The 18981-nt window shown below is 44.2% G+C and overlaps 1 protein-coding gene across 1 annotated transcript in view; it reads right to left on the bottom strand.

Annotated features, from left to right (window-relative positions):
• Positions 1–18981, bottom strand: part of NEO1 (neogenin 1) — a 176430-nt gene that overhangs the window by 1541 nt on the left and 155908 nt on the right. The window contains exons 20-28 of the mRNA XM_042885655.1: positions 16212–16406; positions 15514–15546; positions 11915–11983; positions 10984–11131; positions 9069–9307; positions 8451–8543; positions 3811–3969; positions 2021–2275; positions 1704–1840 (exon numbers count right to left, since the gene is read on the bottom strand). Coding sequence (XP_042741589.1) covers positions 1704–1840; positions 2021–2275; positions 3811–3969; positions 8451–8543; positions 9069–9307; positions 10984–11131; positions 11915–11983; positions 15514–15546; positions 16212–16406 — 1328 coding nt within the window. The remainder of the gene's footprint in view (positions 1–1703; positions 1841–2020; positions 2276–3810; positions 3970–8450; positions 8544–9068; positions 9308–10983; positions 11132–11914; positions 11984–15513; positions 15547–16211; positions 16407–18981) is intronic.

The following is an 18981-nucleotide window of genomic DNA, read 5'->3' as shown; positions in this document are numbered from 1 at the left end:
TGACACCCCTTCCTTTGCTTCCAGCTGCAAACCTTTTCTTTCACTGACACAGATAAACACTGCAGGCATGTTCAGTTTCCCAAGCAATCCAGATTCCTTCGTACCACAGAAGTCCGTTCTGCCCTGTATCAAAACTGTTATCTGCCAACTGCTGGCCAACAATAAATATCAGTGAGCTGGAAATAATAAATATGGAATTGGACTCATTCCTTCAGGATCTCATAAAAGATCCTCAGGAGGAAGTTTTCCTCCCAGGGGGTGGTGAGGCACTGGCACAGGTTGCCCAAGGAGGCTGTGGATGCCCCATCCCTGCAGGCATTCAAGGCCAGGCTGGATGTGGCTCTGGGCAGCCTGGGCTGCTGGTTGGTGACCCTGCAGACAGCAGGGGTTGGAACTGGATGGTCATTGGGGTCCTTTTCAACCCAGCCATTCTGTGATTCTAAAAGCTCAATTCTTTTGGATCACTTTCTAATCCTAACTACCTTCTATAATTCCTATTTTAGTGGGCATAAAATATGCACAATGACTTTATATTGTACAAATTTATCAGTGGCTATATTTATGCATGAGTATATTTAAAATATAAATCTTATTTATGAATTATAAGTATTTTGGTATCAATCCTAAATAAATCAGCAAGGAGTGACAACAGAAGGGCAAAATGCACCAAATCAAGCACGTATACAATCTCTAGCCCAGCACTTACAGAATACAATCAAGAGGGTGAATTAAAGACACCAGAATGATAAAAGGAGAGGAGAAAAAGGAAATAAGAAAATCATTCAAACAGTTACACAACAGCTAATACAAGAACTTCTTGGCTTGCACTTTCAAAAGAAAATAGCTCTTGCCTGATGCATCAAACGTCCTCCCTTCTTAAAAGCAGCCTATTTTTAATGAAGCTCAACTGCTGCATTTTTCCCAGATTCCTCTCATAAAAACATATCTGTGATGTTGAAGCATTTTGGCATCAATACTTAGTTCTTCATCTGCAGTGACACTCCTATGCTTTGGCAGCGACGCAGCAGCATAAGCAGCAGCTGCATGGCTTTAAGAGAATCCACGCACAGCATGCTTGCAAAATGAAAGCAGGCAAAAATCAGACGTGCAAGGAACTTCTATAGCTCCTGCAAATAGAAGCCAAAGGCACAGGCTGCAACTCCATTAGGTGCTGAAAAGAATCAAGAGTACTGCTACAGACAGATCCGGGCTTCACTCTTCTCTTCTTGTAATTGCAATAGGCTAGCAAGAAACCTGCAGCACTGAGCACAAGAAGAGAAATTAGAAAGGAAATGCTAGAGAACATTACTCTATTTTCAGCTAATAGCCTCGGGACAACCAAAATATTGCTGAAGATTTATCAGTTTTGACTTGGTGGGCTCTGTGGACCAGAATAGATGGAAGCACAGCATCTGTTTTGTGCAAACAGGAATAGAGGTATGGTCACAGGTAATCTTCTGATTTGAAAAGTACTACTCGTGCTTACATTTAGGTGCTTATTCTCTGAATTTACAGCCTTGCATAGAAGGTTTCTGCACTATGATGTTTTAATGTGGGTTTACGTACAAACAGCAGTCAGTGCAAGACAGAAGTCTCACTGTCCTCTGCCTTTGGAAGTCTCAATGCAGTCACTACTGAAGTTCACAGCTATCACACAGACAAAGGCTGCCCCAGGAAGCTGCTGGCAGTGCCAGGGTACTTACGCTTTCCGAGTCCTCGAGCATCCTGGTGGTCTCCTGCACGTCAGGGGCACTGGGAACCACCACAGGCATGGGAGGCCGTGTTCTTCCTAAAGTCCCAATCGATGCAGTCTTCACCGAGTGAACTGGATGGGAGGGAGCTTAAAAGAAATCGTGACACAATTAGGCCCCAGTTCTCTGCCCATTCAGAAAGCTGTTAGGAGAACAAAAAGGATTGACTTCGTTGCCCAACTCTACCTTACCTCACACCCCCCACCCCACACCCTTTTCTCCTTCCAATCCCCTCCCATCTGCGCACATCCCTGCCCATCCCCACTCACCTTGCTGGGTCAGCAGCGGGGTGCTGGGCAGCGTAGGGTCGTAGGCAGAGCCGGCTGCTGGCACTGCTGGCACTGCAAAGCTCTTCAGCGGGTGGGATGGACGGACGTGAGCTGTGGGCAGGCTCTGGGCCGCATCCTCCTCCTGTGCACTGCCCAGGTAAGCACCCGAGCTGCTGTCGGGGTCCTGGTGGTCTGCACAAGGCTGGGACGAGGAGGCCGGCATGGTGTCAGAGCTCGGTGTGTTCCGAACGGATTCTACAACAGACCAAAACATGTGGTTTGTTTCCTGGAACACAAATGGTCTCTGTGGTCAAATGGAAACAAAGCAGCAGTGTTGACAAGTGCTTTTTCCAAGATTGCTGTGTTAAGCTAAGAAGTGGATTCACAAGTTGACCAAATACTCTGTGCAACTCTTCTGTTTGAAGGTGAACTGCAACAGCTGCCCACCAACAAAAGCTTGAGAACAGAAGAAGGCCACAGGTACAACACCAACCAGCAGTTTTGCACTGGAACAGCTGTGTGTCACAAGACACAGTTGGCACTTTGGACCACAGTGTGGGACTCAATCTTCCCTCTCATTTTACACTTCAGTATTTCACAGTATAGGAATTGTTACATAGGTACAAGTATGCATATATCACTGCAGCACGTACAGGAGAGCCAGTTCTCTTTCCAAGATGATTGACAGACTGCAAATCCCTTTACTTGCTGAAAGCTAAAATGAAATGCCAGGCAGCAGGCTCCACCCTGAGCTGAAAGGACAAATGGGATGGCATCATGAATTCAGGACACCGTGAGCCCACTCAGAACACATGCAGGACAAGAACTGGACAGCAAGAGCTGCCACTTCACAGGTACAAACAGAGCAAGAGACCTCTGCCTCTAAGACACTGTCTGCTGGCATACTGCAGCCTTATAGCATGCCTTCATAAGGAAACAGAAAACAACTCTCTTGGCTCTGGCATCTTAATTAAAATTTAGACCTTGAACTAGAGAAGCTCCTAATTCACTTCAACTGTAGATGTTACCTACTTGTTTTCTATTGATACTGTTGCTTCAGAATTTTTCACAGCACTGGAGGTGTTACAGAAAGCACACTGATGGGCTGCACTTCAAGCCTGAAAAGCACTGCACAGGAAACAGCACAATTTTCATTGTGCTTCAGGCAGATTAACCAGAGTGCCCCAGGAACAAAGCCTGGACCTTAGTCCTCTCTTGCATTTAAACACAACCAATTAGGAAAGTTATTACCAAATTAACTTGCTCAAACTGGATGTAAATGGCTGTTTCAGACTCCAGGGCTGAAGGTTTCAGAATAAGGAGTCCTCCTGTTTGAAGTGTGTACAAAACATTAAACTTCCTTTCCAAAGGCATTATCTCCTATCAAAATGATCCATACCTGACCTACACAAGAAGCTGGTTACAGAAAGCTCAATCTAACACAAGGATATCATCTGTGCTTAAACCCATCCCTCTGTCTCTACAGGAAATAACTTCTCCTCCATTCCTTCTCCCTGTCTTTTTTTGGCAATGAAGCAGAAAACATGCTGTGGGTCACCTACTGAAGCAAACACAGTGCTAGGTGAAACTGCAGCTGCCATCTAAAAACCTCACAACTGTATTTTCATTCAGCACGAAGAGATACAGCAAAAGAAAGAAATGTACCAGCTGGGTCGGTCCTGCTACAAGGCCCCAGCAGAGGCTGACCAAACTCCATTCCAGCTCTCGATTTCCACATTTCACTCATTGTTCCATAACAATCAAAATCTGCCTGGACGTTTGTATCTCACCTGTGGAATTGGCCCTGTCTGAATGGGACATGGATGTGCCCATCGGCCACGGGCTGACCTGGTGATGGAGATAGCTGCGAGTTGGAGAAGCGAGGCTGCCGGAGTGGAAATGATGGTGAGGGTTATCGAGTGAATGGATGGGATGGGCACTAATCACAGCTGTGAATGAACACAAGACAGAAAAATGCTTAACATACAGACAGACATGCGCGTGTACTGAAATGCACCACATCCCTCCCTTCTCCCACAGCACTGCTGAACAACAGAGCCAACTGCTCAGCAGATTCGTGATACCAAGACAACATTTCAGTGCCAGTTTTCCAGTTCAGCTCCCACCAGGACAAGAACAACCCCCCAGAGGCAGCACCTCCATTTTGTTGCACAGCAAAATCTCTCTTGGCTGCATCTTCCAAGAGCTTTCTGTCGCACTTGAGAAGAACAAAGTTCAGCTCACTTTAGCACTTCCACATATTTCACATGATGCTATAAATGTTAGACTTACTAGAAGAGACACACAAACTCAAATTCCAAAATCATTTTTGGCTGTCATTGAATTTCTCAGCTAAATGCGGCACCTTTGGTTAATTAATTAATGTAAGACAAATAAGCGTAGGAGAAGACACCCAAGGCTCTATTCATTCCCTCTGTACAGAATTAGTAAAACTCTGCTCCAATGCACTTAAACAAAAACCTCTTCTTTTTTTTTTTGTTTCCTTCTCTGCCATCTTCCTGTTTTATTGTTTCTGCTTGAGTCAGACAAATTTTATACTTACTGTAAGTCATCCTTTGCCCTCACCCTCCTGCTGTAACAGCAAAGTCCCACCACTCCCCACATGGGAGAAAAGCGTGCACACAGTTTAATTCTTACAATGCATAAAACACTAAACTGCTTCACATCATTGAAAGGAAAGAGTCTCAGCACAGAAAACAGAAGGGAAGGGCTGAACTTCAGCGCTACCACCAACACCATGGAGAAACGGCTGTGCTGGGTCATTTGTTCTGAACTTTTCCTGGAAATTCCCCACACATGCTGGCTTTGAAATGTACTTTCTAGAACAGACACAAACAATTCTGTCACTGTTATGGTGAGCCTGGTAAAGACTCCTTGCACTGATGAATACAGTTTGAACTCAAAGACAACTAAACAAACCTGAACTCTCTGACTCCTTCATTTCCTAGAAACCAGCCTGTCACAATGTGTGACTGGATCAGAGGAGGCAATGTGCACAGAGTTCACCTATTGGTAACAACAGATTTCCCTCTCCCATTATGTCAGCCCAACAGAAAGCCATCTCTATTATCAGCCTCCTGTAATTGCAGGTGACTACACGAATACTGAGCACCCGGTGCTAAATTTAAATCCTGGTAAAAGAGCTGCAAGGGGATACGGCCACAGGAAAATATGAGGTGCTGTCACCAACAGCTTCAAGGAAGACAGAAATGCTGCGTCGTCTCCCAGGGAGCTGGCAAATGGAGGAACACTACGTAAGAGCTGCGTAGTCAGAAGCCACAGCAGAGATGACAGCCATCAGAGACACCAGGAGTCCTCCTGTGTGTTGGTGAGGTAGGAGGCACGTCTGTTGTAAGGCATACAATTAAGTGTAAACAAGATTGTAATAGCTCTGAAACACTATCCACAGCAGTATCCAGTGAGCAAGGGGGAGAAGAATGACCCACAGGAAGGTAAGTGCACCATCCCACTTTGCCATCCAGCTTAAGCTGAGGGCAACTTTGCAATGAATATTACGGGTTATCAGATCTGAATCACGTAGCCATCCAGCTCAAAAATCAGTGCACTGTGCCACCAGGCCTTCACGAAGATTACGATGTGCCATTTAATTTCAAAGAAGTAAAAAATTCCTGTCCAAAAACAAAGAAATGTGGCGAGTTAAAAAATGAATAGGCTTCTGCTTCCTAACATCCTGCCAGAAGTTTTGTCTTCCTGCTGTAGAAGGCAGGGACCCACCAGGCACACGCCATTCCTGTTGCACTATTGTACATGAAAATATAACTGAACGTTAAATTATCCTAATTTAGCATAAGAGGTAAATTTGAACACAGTAGTGGGGGAGAAGAAAAAGCAGTGGGAAGTTATCTGCAGCCACAGAATTAAGCACAGGGAATGGTCCTGCTATGCTGCTTGCTGAGAAGGGCCTCATGTACCAGAATGTCAGTTTTCTGCACAGCTTCTGCCAAAAGTATCTAAAAGACACTCAATTCCTTAATGCTTTCACTGACCAGAAACCTACTGCAAATCTTTGGAGCTTTTGCAAACAGGAGACAATGTTGAAGTCACAAGAACAACTTCAAGTCCTGAGCACCAGAAGGCCTTACTTCTCCCTCGTGCTGACCTGCTGCACTGAGCCAGCTGTGTCTGTGAATCACTCCTCCTCTCTGTGAAAGCAGCACTCTATAAGGCAGGAATAGCAGGTACGCTTCTCAAGCAAACACAGCAGAGCTGGTATCAAAATAAGATGTCAAAACTAGGTTTGGTGCTGCAAGGAAAAACCATATCCACAACTGTATCTGTCAGCTTCATCAGATCAGCTTGAATGCCAGCAAGCAGTGCACTTGGAATATGCTGCCTTCATAAGACGTGTGCCACCACTGCCCCTATCAAGCCTGTCAGCTGCACATCTTCCATCCTATGTGGGGCTGATCAGGTAAGCTGCTGAGTGCCTTTCTCACAGAATTAACATAGCGTGAGGCACAACACTGCTATGCTATTTCTGTGCAGCATGCTTCAGCACTGGCTGCTGTGTGTACTCTGATGTGTTTGTCCAATGCTGTATCTCATCTGGAGAAAAACACACTCGTCAGTATCAGAGTGCAAAGGAAGACTCCGTGCAGTCTGCATTTCTATGGGGTCTGAATGCAATGTGGAAATCATCAGCTGCAGGCGCCTTGTTGGACACCCAGCTTTGACAGCAGACAAACTTTGAAGAAACAAATCAGAATAAAGGTGATTAGCATCAATCTATCCTCTGCTCTTCTCCGATACATGTAAAACTTGGAGAAAACAGGAAGCATCAGACTACTTACTTTAAAGCAAGAAAAGTAGATATTACTCCTGAAATACAGTTCAGCTCCTGAGTTCCAGTCTAGCTGTTGGGAGGTTAGCAAAGACCCTTTTCATCTCAGAGTTTTATTATTTGTAGAACAGAGGTATGCTCTAATGCTTAAAATATTTCATAGTAAGAATAAGAATTTTTGTTGAAGCAATAGAAACACAAGTTAGCACTTCTGCTCAACAGATCATTAACTGATAGGGAAGCACATAAATAAGAAGTAACACCAGACAGCCTCCTCATTTAGAAGCCTGCTCTGCCAGACCAAAAGCCTCAGCCCCCATCAGTGATAGAAACACGTTCTACTACATTAGTGTAACAGACACGCTGTGGAACAGTACTGCTGTACCTACTGCAGAGGCTTCTGGTATCCTTTAAAAAGGAAAAAAAGAACAGCATTACAACTCAAAGCTGTTTCTTCTGCTCAGTATATTATGGAACTATCTCACCAACAGGGATGCCTTGCATTGAGCCAGCCATGGTGACACACTGCTGAGTTCTCATCTTCCCTCACCGGGTGACTGAGTTGTGTCTGAAGCTGCTCCTGAGCCACTGCTGTGCTCTGCTGTACATTCATACTGATGTCTGTTTGCCTCTTGAGGGTGGGCTCTAAATTATAGACTAGTCAAGACTTCACAAGGAACTGAGCACCGGGGAGAAAAGTTGTTTGATGTTTCGGTCAATGCAGGTACAGGTAAACATGGCCATGGAGGAAAAAGTGAACGTGATTCCTGTGAAAGTTTCAAGATGGTGCCAATAACTTCATACATTTTCAAGGTGGAGAAGAGTCAGCAGAGATTCCCCACGTACCGGTGCTGGTGGGACTAGCTTTAATCAGTAATCTGTGTTGCTGACTCAGGCCCAGAAGCAATCAGAGAAGTATTTAAGGTTAGGATCAAGGGGATGGAGTAGCTGCCTCATGAAGAGAGGCTCAAAAGGCTATACTACATGGCTGGGAAGAAGATGACTAATGGTGGAGATGAATCCAGTGGAGACTGACCAACCCTGATACTAGAACGACAGATCACTTGTTGAAGCCAGCAAGAGATTGGTTAAAAAAAATACAGTACAAATAACTATATGAGACATCACGTTTTGAATGTCTGGAACTTGCTACCATGGGAGACTAGAAGCTGACAGCAAATTCAGAAAGGGGTTAAACCTGTTCAGCAGGTCAGTAACTAGACCACAGAACTCTTGGTGGCGACGTATCATCTACAGCTCCTGTGTTGCAGCTGGCAGAACACAAAGAGGATGGACCACAAAAAGCAGCCAGGCTCACATCTCCCTAAAAAGCACCTGCAATTGCCACTGCTGAAGTCTGAGACAGACTGCTGGACACGTTCCTAATTCACCCCCCTTTTGCAGTACACCAGCTGCTCACTCAAACACTGCCTTCACAACAGTGATTTGGGATGCTTTCTTTGAACCGTTTCCATTGCAGATATGGGAGAATTACTTAGGAGATTCTAAGTCAGAGATGAAGTCAGTGTGGGTGTGTGTGCATACATATCAACACGGCTTGTTTGAGTGCTCCCGGTTCCAAGGCAGCGAGGTGGGCTGTAGACTTACGCTGAGGCGGCTGAGAATCAAAAGGCATCATCATCTTGGGCCTCATCCCCCTTCTTCCTGCCAGCGTGGACATGCTGTCCTCCGACTCATGCCCTGGAGGAAGAATAATGAAGGTTATTTTGCATGGCAGCGAGACTTCTGTGATACCATACCAAAATGATTTCAATCCTCCTCTCATTATTTCTGGGTGTGTAGGAGGGCTCTCCTGTTGGGAAGCATTTTTGTGACTTGCAATGGACAAAACCAGCTTTTCTATCCTTCACCAGGAGGAGGACAGTTAATGTAAAACTTACTGGGCACTGGAAGGGCTCTCAAGGCCATCAGGCTAGCACAGACAGACTGCATGCTTGACTGCACGCACTTGTTACACAAACTACTGAAAACTGATCAGTTTTTATGGAAGGAAAAATCATCCAACACTCGTGCTTCCGTTTTCTCACTAAAACATGTGATTCTTCCTTGCACAGAGCCTTATAAACTAAGCATGAGGCAAATTAACTACTTGGAAATTAAGAACAAAGAAATACGATGGCCTAGAAAACTTGAATAAAGAGATTTTGCCAGATATAGTAAAATATATTTTAGCACTCAGGATCAAAGTACTTGCTGATGGCTCACCTCTGTAGGAGTTCCGCCTTTGGTGAATATTGCTGTCCATGGAATTATCAACTGGGGTGATGTCCTGGGAGTTGCGAGGGATTGGGGTATCTGTCATGATGGGATTGGGATCTGGAGATTTATCAATGGGTTTTAGCTCCAGTCTTTCATGATGGATCCAAAGGTCAGGAGGCTTGACATCTTTGGAATTCCCTTTGTACTTGTGGGACCCGTTCACTGATTTGCAGGCAGCCCGTTTCCTTGGGAGGGAAAACAAATAACATGTTCTTAGATGTATGCTTCCCTTCACTTGGTGGAAAAAGGCAAATTTTCATTGAGATTTCTTTCTGATCTTGCATCCAGCTGAGCGAAAGCCACCCACTGGGCAGGAAGCTTTGAATTTTACATATAAGCACATCTGGCATCTCAGAGCATAGCCCTGCATATTCCGCATACTCTGATGCAGAATTCTGTCTCAAATGGTACACATACTGCAGAACTGTGCCATACACACAATGGAAGTCTAAGCTTCCATTAACAAAAATTAAGTTTCCAGTGCTTATAGCTATTGAGGGAATATTCTAAGCATGAAGTGCACATACACCATGCTGTGCTGTACTCCAGGGCTTACAAACAACCTCAAACAATAGCTACAAGAGCGTGGAAATAGCTCACTGCCCCAGTAGCATGGTTAACCTGAAGACTAATGACAAGAACGTTCATTTTACTGCTGTTCAGACTAGACACAACTAACCACAGCACGTGTGAGGCTCCTTGTTCCACATTTGACAAGAAGGGTTTTTGGGAAATTGAAACTTAGAGCTCTTGCACTGTACTGCCCACATACTCACTTCAGACCTTGGCAATGACAGAGAAAGGTGTCCCTTCCAGGCAGGGCAGTTGCCAGACATGGCTGGGATATGTGGCTCAGATACCTGACCACATTCCATTCTGAAAGGATTTGCGTTTTTGCAGAATGGTTCAGACTGAGCAAAACAAGTGGAGATTATCTTAGAAGTTTGACTTTCATCGCTTTCTTAAAACTTTGTTTTGCATAAAAGAACCTCTTCATATTCTAAAAAAATTCAGTTCTCTTCAGTTCTTTGAAAGAACGTGCAGAAACAACATTCAGGAGCCCATGAGTGGAAGCATCATTTCTGTCACCAAAATGAGAGCAGAAGTCAGATACACACCTATATTTAGGATTCTGGAGCACTGCTCTACAGAATCCCACACCAGATTCTACTCCAGTCATCTATCTAAAAATTAGATATTATCATTCACAGCTTGGAAACCTGCTCCACACAGTGAAATACGTGCTACGAACAGAGGTGAGAATGTGCCTGAGCCGCTGATCTCACACAGATGCTCAGGACTAGAAACACAGGAGCTAGGCCAGCATGCTGCCCTGTCTGAATTGGTTCTGCCTCTGATCCTGGTGCAAGCAGCAATGGAAGCCGTGTAACAAGAGATGCCAGCTCTCAAATGACCATCTGAGCATGCAGCAGGACACCCATCAAAGGTTGGTGTCATTACTTGCAAACATACAGAGTTGATTTTCAAAAAGGAATGCAAGATAATCCCAGTACAGTATTTTAAACAATAATTTATCTTCAGAAAGGAAGAGGTCTATATGAAAGCACTGTTCAATTCTGTAAACCACTGATGGCTGCAAATTCTGAAAAGCTGATTAGGAAAAGCAGAAGAACATCATCATCATCATCACCATAACATCCACCAATACAGCTAGGTTATCTTCTGAACACCGGAACTCAAACTCACGTTCCAGCACTGCATTATTATTTGGATCTCAGCACGTGGTTTCTACAGCCCTCTAGACTTCAAAGTAAAAAATTCTGAACCATCATAAAGGACGGATTGCCTGGAATTAAAAGAGAAAGACAGGAGGGGGCCGAGTGCTACCCAGACAGCTTACTTTTTTTGGTGAGAAGTGGTACGACGAGTGCAGAAAACGGCGACGATGACCACTATCACAATGGTGATGACCCCAACAGACACTATGATGACAAGAAGCATGTTGCTATCCAAGGGAGAGGTCGGACTTCCATGGGGACTGTTACTGCCTGTGGAGCAGGGAGAGAGGGGTTATTTATCTTAAAGGCTTGGAGAAGATCCCCATCAGAAGCAAGGGGCACTGATCCGGGCTGGGAAATAAAGATGAGTGGAGTGAGCCAGATGGAATTCTCTTGAAATGCTTACTAATTATTTCGTTATTCACAAACTGTGTTTCTGTACTACTGTTACATGCAGAAGGCACTTAATTGATTCACTTCCAACTAACAGTCTATAAAATTTCAAGTTCACCCTACTCAAACAGCTGCCATAAGGAAATCCAACAGTTTAGAGTCTGAGGAGTTAACACGGGACCTTGCTAGAACCAAAACAATGCGGGCATTCCTTCGGACCCAGTAATCACACAAATCCTATCAGTATTCAACTGCAGGCACTCTCCTCCAAAGGAAAACACATTTTATGTAATGCTAATGAGTGCTACCGCAGGGCAGGGCTGCCACAATGCACAGCGCTAATAAGGAGAAGGGGTTAAGATGGTTTTTCTCCTTCCTGATATGTTCTTACTGAATTAATTTTACACTTGTGCTCTACAGCAGCCATTTAAAACTAAGCAGAGAACAAGATCCGCTGTCAGACTGAAACGCAAATGCCCGTGAAGGTATTTCTTCCAAATACCATACGCAGTAGGCAGGAGTGCTTTGAAAGAAGTGTGATACGATTTCTTGAGTGGGAACAGCTCATGTCATAAAGAGCAAAAAGTTACGGGAATAGATCTGCTGAGGGCTGGGAGCAGTGTGCTGTCACTCCGGAACAGCACGGCACGGCACACCTACCGCTGAGCGGGGGTTTGTAGTCCGGCCCCACGTCCACCGGGCGGCTTCCTTTCCCTGCAGATCCCGAAGCTGGAAAAGTCACACAGGTGGTAATTCCATCCACACCTCCACATCCACGCACACCCACACCTCCCACACGCTGCAGCATTCTAAGGCAGCTCTTTCAGAACTTCTTTCCCAACTGCTGTGAGCACTTTCCCCCCTGCACAAAAGGTGTTCCTCCAAGGAGGGAAACACTTGAGAAGAGCTATTTAATAATTGGTTTCCTGCGCAGCCCGTTGCTCCATCTTAAAAAATATAATAACAATTATTTGCAGTAATACACAGGTATATATTGAGACAAATGGCTTTACCACACTCGTACAGTTAATCTATTGAAGCGGTAATTATACAGGTTTCTCTTCCTAATCCCTAATTACATTAAGCGAGGAAGCAAAGTGCTGTAAGTGTTAAGTCCCTGCCTAGGCACTCAGGCCTGCTTTGAACTTCTCCCCATTCTCTTCCCCTTGTTCCACATTTCCACAACTGACAATGAAGCATCGCTAAAATGCTTCTGGAGAAAAAAATTCCGGCTTCTTTTGTTGTTTTGTGTTTTCAGTAGAATGCACTAATGCAAAATTACCACACATATAAGATAACCACACTGTGCCAGGAACAACCTTCCCTTACAGCAATTCAGGATACACAACAATACACACAAAAGTCCCAAACCACATAAAACAAAAGTCCTCAAATGCAGCACTTTCATAACTGGAAGAAGGGTTTTCCTAGGTAAAAAATCCACTCTGAACAACAAATACTAAATGTAAAAGGATGTACGTGAAATGGAAATCATGAGCCTCGTGTCAAAGTCTGTAACTTAGACAACTGATAAGAACATGGTGAGAACAGCAGAAGGTACCAGCAGGAAAACTAGATGAACCCCAATGAGGCCACTAAGAAGAAATGATACGTGTTTACAGTGAGAAGTTAGGTGCTGTCTCAAATAATGGAAAAGATGTATTGCAGGACAACTGTGTAATGGCAATGACCATTAGGAGCTGTCAGTCCAGCGAGGACGCAGCACTGAGCTGAAGCACGTTCTCACTTTGAAGCACTGGACAGATGAAATGAATTAAACAGAACTGTAAGCAGTTTGTATTTAATGTATTTAGATCTATATGGCCAGGTCACTTACACTGAAAGGATGTGGAAAAAACAGCGAGGTGATTTCTCTGTTCCAGCCCAGCCCTGAAGACATGCAGAGCTCCAGAGGAGCTCAGAGGCAATACAGCTAACTTGGTTAGGTTTGAAAAAGACTAATAGACAGCCCTGTGCAGTTGTAATGCAGCAGTGAGTCCTTGGTGTGGGCAAGGTCACGGAGCAGCCGACAGCCAGAGATGGTGGCATGCTTCATGTCCATCTTTCTGTTGGATGGAAGCAGGTATTTCCAACGAACATCTGACTGTAAACATCATTAGTAACTATGCAGACATGCTATCTTTAGACTTCTATAAAACATTTTGCCAAGCACTGTGCAATGCTTTGTTAAAAATAGCCTAATAAAAAAGCAATGTGGCACCTATTAACAAGATTAACAACTAATTAGCTGATAAGAATAAGAATTATAATTGCAGAATCATTGTTCACGAGGGATATTTCTAATGAGGTTCTGTAAAGACCTGAGCTCACCAAGTATAATTCAATATCCTTAATAACACTGGGAAGGAAAATTAAAATAATTGCTACTCAAGTTAACAGATGACACAGGATGATGGAGTAGATAATGAGATATGCACAGTCACCTGCCCAGACCAGCAGGGACCACGTGGCAGCTGCAGTCAGTTCAGCTCATCAGGGCTCTGTGCTCACTGCCACGCCACCCCCACATGGGTGCATCAGTGACAAAGGATGCAAATCCTAGTTAGGTGCTGAAAATGTTGGGATATGCCCAAGCCAAGCACACACACACTGCACTGCCTCTATGGCCACCAACCAGCCTTTATTCAGCAGCTCACTTTGATGCTGAGGTTCTCCATTCCCTTCCATATCAAGTTCAAGTTCACCTGAACTTGATACAGTTGTCTGCACCCAGGCAAACTTGCTTTCATTTTGTGCTACTTTAGGATAGTTTTACTAGGACAAGATGCCGTAACTGTTGCTCTTCTACTAGACAAAGGCCCTGCAGCCCAACAGCAAAAGCCAGCAACTCCTCCTAATACAAGCTCTGTGTTACTTGAGTGTGTGGAAGAACAATTCAGGGCGCTTAGTGCAAAAGAACAACCCTGAAAGAGGGGAGAAGCAAGACAGAACCATCGAGCTCAGAGCCTCAGTCCCACTGCAGCTTGTTCCTCCCAGTCTTGAGCAACCTGTCTGGTATTTCCTGAAGGACACAGCTCTGTAGGTACAGATCTTGTCACCAAGCATGTGTTCTGCTTATGTTCTTCTTTTCCACATTTAACCTATTGCCATGATTTATCATCTCCACCCTCTCTTACAGGAATCCTGAAACAAAACTCCCTTGGCATTCATGATGTATAAATCATATACGTTTATAAACATTCATCCAATTGTTAGTAGAAGAAAATGTCACTTCAGGATGATAACGTTGGTGAGAACTCAGTTGTCTGCTGAAATGAAGTTAGAAGATGATTGCAGAAGAGGAAACGGCAACTTTTGGGTAGACCCTCTTACTCTTTCCCTGTTCCATTCCTGCTGCAGTGGAGAACAGGGAGCATTTGCTTCCCCCAGACAAGCCTGCACCTCAGCCAGCATCTATGTTATGAATCTGGGTAAGAAATTGCTCCATAACTGCCTACTATCAACATCAGTTAGTACAGAGAAGGTAAAAGCCTATTTAAGAAAGTACTTCTAAACAGATTGAAAGCGAGTTAAGAAAAGCTCATTCTCAAACCCTGTCAGGATCTGTTTAATTGCATGTCTAAGCTGCTTGCCGAAGTCCTTTTAGCCTCATCCCTTTAGACTAATTCTTCCCCTTTTCATTAGGCTTGCAGCTTTTTTGGAAGAAAGCAAAAATAGCCCTGGGACATTTGCTGTATAATGCAAGGCAGGAAACTCAAAGCTACCATTTTTTCAAGGGAGCACTAAGGCTGTTAGTAGCTAACTGTGCTCTTCAGGACACCGGAGTCTAAATGAGCTGCCAAGCAGAATCTCACAGAAAAAAAGGGTTTCTAGAGCAGACACACTTTCCTTTATTACAAAAATAATTATAGATGTAGAGCTCACAAAACAGCACTTGTGCTAATTAGATAGCTGTCTGATCTTCCTCCTCTATACACTGAGATCTCGCATCCATGGGCAGAAGCTAGTTGGAACATCACTTCATCCAAATTCATTTTGACAGAATGATTCACCTCTGGCATTACCCACTTGTCCATTCATGTGACATCTGACTACAGAGGCCACTTTATATTCCCAACACTTGAACCACAAATAGAGTTTCCAGTTATTCCACTATTAAAAGCACAACAGGAACTTGAATTATATTTATATTTAGAGCAGCAGATTCTTGCTTCATTTAGGAGATGCAACAGCACATGGAAAGGAAAACAACACGTGGAAAGGATGGAGTAAGAGAGAGAGCACGGCTGTTCATTTACCTTGATCATTAGGCATTTTATCTGAGGATTCAGCTAGTGGGAAAAGCACAGGGAAGGAAAAAACAAGAGAAACATCACAAGGCTTGAAGCAGCGAGAGACGGAATTTCAACTTTCACACAGCATAAATGGACTTGTTGGCATTAAGCTCTAAATTTTTAATCACAGTTACACAGAGAAAGCACTGTTACCATTTCTATCTTTTACCTCTTCTTGCCTTTTTTTTTTCCCCCAGGGATGTGAGATGCTTATGCCAGCTCACCAGTTAGCAAGCACTCCTCGATTAGAAAGCCTGCTGTGTCACTGCAGCTCCACCACATCCCCATGAGCTGGTTGGTGCTCCCCAGCTCAGGCTGCTTTGGACTGCTGCATCACAAGCATGTGACACGCAGGACCTCAAGCCTGAAAGCAACTAGAAACTTGTTTTTTTAAAATGCACACGTGGGACTTGGGCCCTCTAATAATTAGATGCCCTAAGGGCCAGCTTCTCACTGGGAATAACACAAATAAGCAAATAGTTGAGCAAAATTTGTATATGTATTAACTACATGCAAGAGCAATCAGAGAGAAAATTCTATTCTAATCAAACTTCATCATCTTCTTTTCAGCTTAAGTATAAAATTTGTGCTGCTTGGTGTCCTACCCTCTGAGATGTGGCATTCAGACCATGTGAAGGTATTTGGATGCAGGTGATGCTTACCTTTAGGGGTCCTGAACTGGACGGCCTCAGACATGGGCCCCATGCCCTTCGAGTTGCGGGCCTGAATTTTGAAGTAATACGGCGTGTCGAGGGTCAGCTCCTGTATCTGGTGGGTCAGCCTGTTCCCCACAACAGGCTCAATCACCCAGTCATGTATCTCAGCATTCACGTCCGTGCTGTAGTAAATGATGTACCCTATCCAAAAGAAGGAAACAAAAGGATTTTACGCATAAAAGAACACGATAGTCGTAAGATCTAACAGCAAGAGTTCTATTGACTATTAATGATATTTGCACAACCAAACGATTATGGGTTTTTGAAAGTGTGTTCTTACATTTTCAAAGACTAGGGATGCATTCATGTATTAGACAGCCTTCCCTCTTAAATGTTAAGCTGTTCAGAAGTACGTTGAGAGGAAAAAATCCACTTAGAATATCAATATTATTTTTGACCACTGCTCATAAAGTATGGATGAATTCCTCATTTCCATCTCTATCTGTTCCTGGACTAAATAATGTAAAATAACATAAAGCTACTCTTCTCAATACATCCTCCAAGTATTAATACTTAGAGAAAATCGCTAACCTTGAAACATCAGAACATTCCCATGCACAGCTCAAGAAAGTGTGTTTATGAGTTGGTATTAGACACAACTAATGCGATTAGCACTACTTTTCAGTTTCTTAACAAAGAAAACAATCTGAAGAGAACTGAAGCTATCTTGCAGGTCCTCGAAAAAAAAGTATGGGAAGAGTGAGTGATGTGTTATTATACTGCAAATACAAACCACTGCGAAGTAAAAGCTTGGCAAGTTCTGCCACACAGAGCATGCAACCCTTGGCGTTGATTTGCAAAAATACAGGGCTAGCTCAGAAGCCTCATGCACAAATTGCCCGAGGAGGCTGTGGATGCCCCATCCCTGCAGGCATTCAGGGCCAGGCTGGATGTGGCTCTGGGCAGCCTGGTCTGGTGGTTGGCGACCCTGCACACAGCAGGGGGTTGGAACCAGATGAGCATTGTGCTCCTTTTCAACCCAGGCCATTCTATACGATTCTATGATAAATTGCTGCTTCCCCTGTGCCACAGGCCTTCTGTCCACGGGGGTTACAGAAGGAAAGGGAAGTCAGGCTCTGTGTAGCACCCTCCAGTTCACGGAAGCAATGGGAAGCCTTGCTGATAGCCTAAATTCACGTATGTCTCAGCAATCACTATGGCATGGGTGACGCCTGAAACACCAGCTGTAGGTCTGGCATGCTTAATTTCTTCCCTTGGCAGCACAGTCAACCACTGGGGGTAGATTTAATAACTTGCTACATGTAGTGGACACAAAGGAACAAATCTGCAACTTGTCTCCAAAGGGACAACACACACACACGGCGACAGCTGAAAGCATTATTTATAGCATAGTGGCACAAGACTACTGAGTTTACTCATGACTGTACTAATTAGTCAGCAATTATAATGATGTAAGAGCATCTGGAATCCAGACTAGCACATTTCAGTATTTTCCATCCATCCCATCCTCATCAAACAAAAACAAGTGTTGAAAAGAATTCCATCACTGCACAGCACTTCTGGTACCAGTGCTCAGAACCAACTGAGTTGGGTTAATCAGTAATTAATTACTCAAGACCCTGTTTCTCTCACTGGCAGTGGCTTTCTCCAGCAGAGGGCACTCAGCTCCCACATCCCCAAAATCCCACCCTTGGCAATCTGAATCTTATCCTTGGTGGGCTCACCACTCACCTATGGACGTGCATGTTTTAGAAAATAGAGCTCTAATACATGCTACATATTGAATGGAAACACGTAGGAATAACTGCAAGGTTCTGCTTCACAGTACAGACATCTTCTTGGAAGGAAGACGTGTGAGATCATCTCACTAATCACACTGTGTAAGGAAATGCTGATCTCTTTGTACACTGCCTTCCCTTCTCCACGTACACACAGGATGTAAGGTGACAGGCTTATCTTTTTAAGAGCATACAGATATAACCGAGGGTTCTTTGAGCCTTATGTTTCACACCTGCCTCAATGACCTCACTGGTTGCTAGTGAGCATGTCCTTTAACCTGCACTTAAGATTAAGGCCCTTGCTGCTCCGCTCAAATCCTCCTTCCCATACAGAGGAAACACCTTGCTGATAATAAAGTAACCCAGAATCGGCTTCATACGGAGAAGAGAGAAAATCTGAACAGCTGCCAGTGCACACAGACAGCAATGGCTCAGGCATGGCACACAGAGCAAGGGCTGCTCTGCTCGAGTTGTATCCGTGTTACAGCTCTGACCTGCAGCCTCGAGCTGCTGAGCTGCTACGAGCTCAGTGCCACTTTGCTCTCCTGGGGTCTTTTCTTTCCATAAGACTTAAATTATTGTAATTAAATACTTGATGATGCTGTCTTACAACAATGCTCATGATTTTACTGTTCGTACTGAGTGCAGCATCTCCACCATCCTGCCTTTCAGAGGACTCAGATTCATTGTGTCTCCTGTCTAGAACGTGGGCTACAGCACCATGTGATCAGACTCTCCCCTTGCTGACAGGTTTCAAGGGTTTGGTTCTGCACTGAATTCTGACGACAAAAGCAAAATCACACACTGCAAACTATACGCCAATAAAATCTGCTTTAAGCAGGGGGGGAAAAAAAGGAAAATTGAAGTGAATTATTTCAGAAAGCCCTCAGAAACGGAATCCAAACAGAACGCTTCCTGAAAGGTAACAGTAATTAGTGTTCTCCATAAATGATTTATCCAACACGAAAGTGATGCAG

Source organism: Lagopus leucura, unplaced genomic scaffold (genome assembly GCF_019238085.1).
Source record: "Lagopus leucura isolate 7727_CA_CO unplaced genomic scaffold, USGS_WTPT01 Super-Scaffold_100052, whole genome shotgun sequence".
Lineage (NCBI taxonomy): Eukaryota > Metazoa > Chordata > Aves > Galliformes > Phasianidae > Lagopus > Lagopus leucura.
This window is presented reverse-complemented; position numbering and strand designations above follow the sequence as displayed.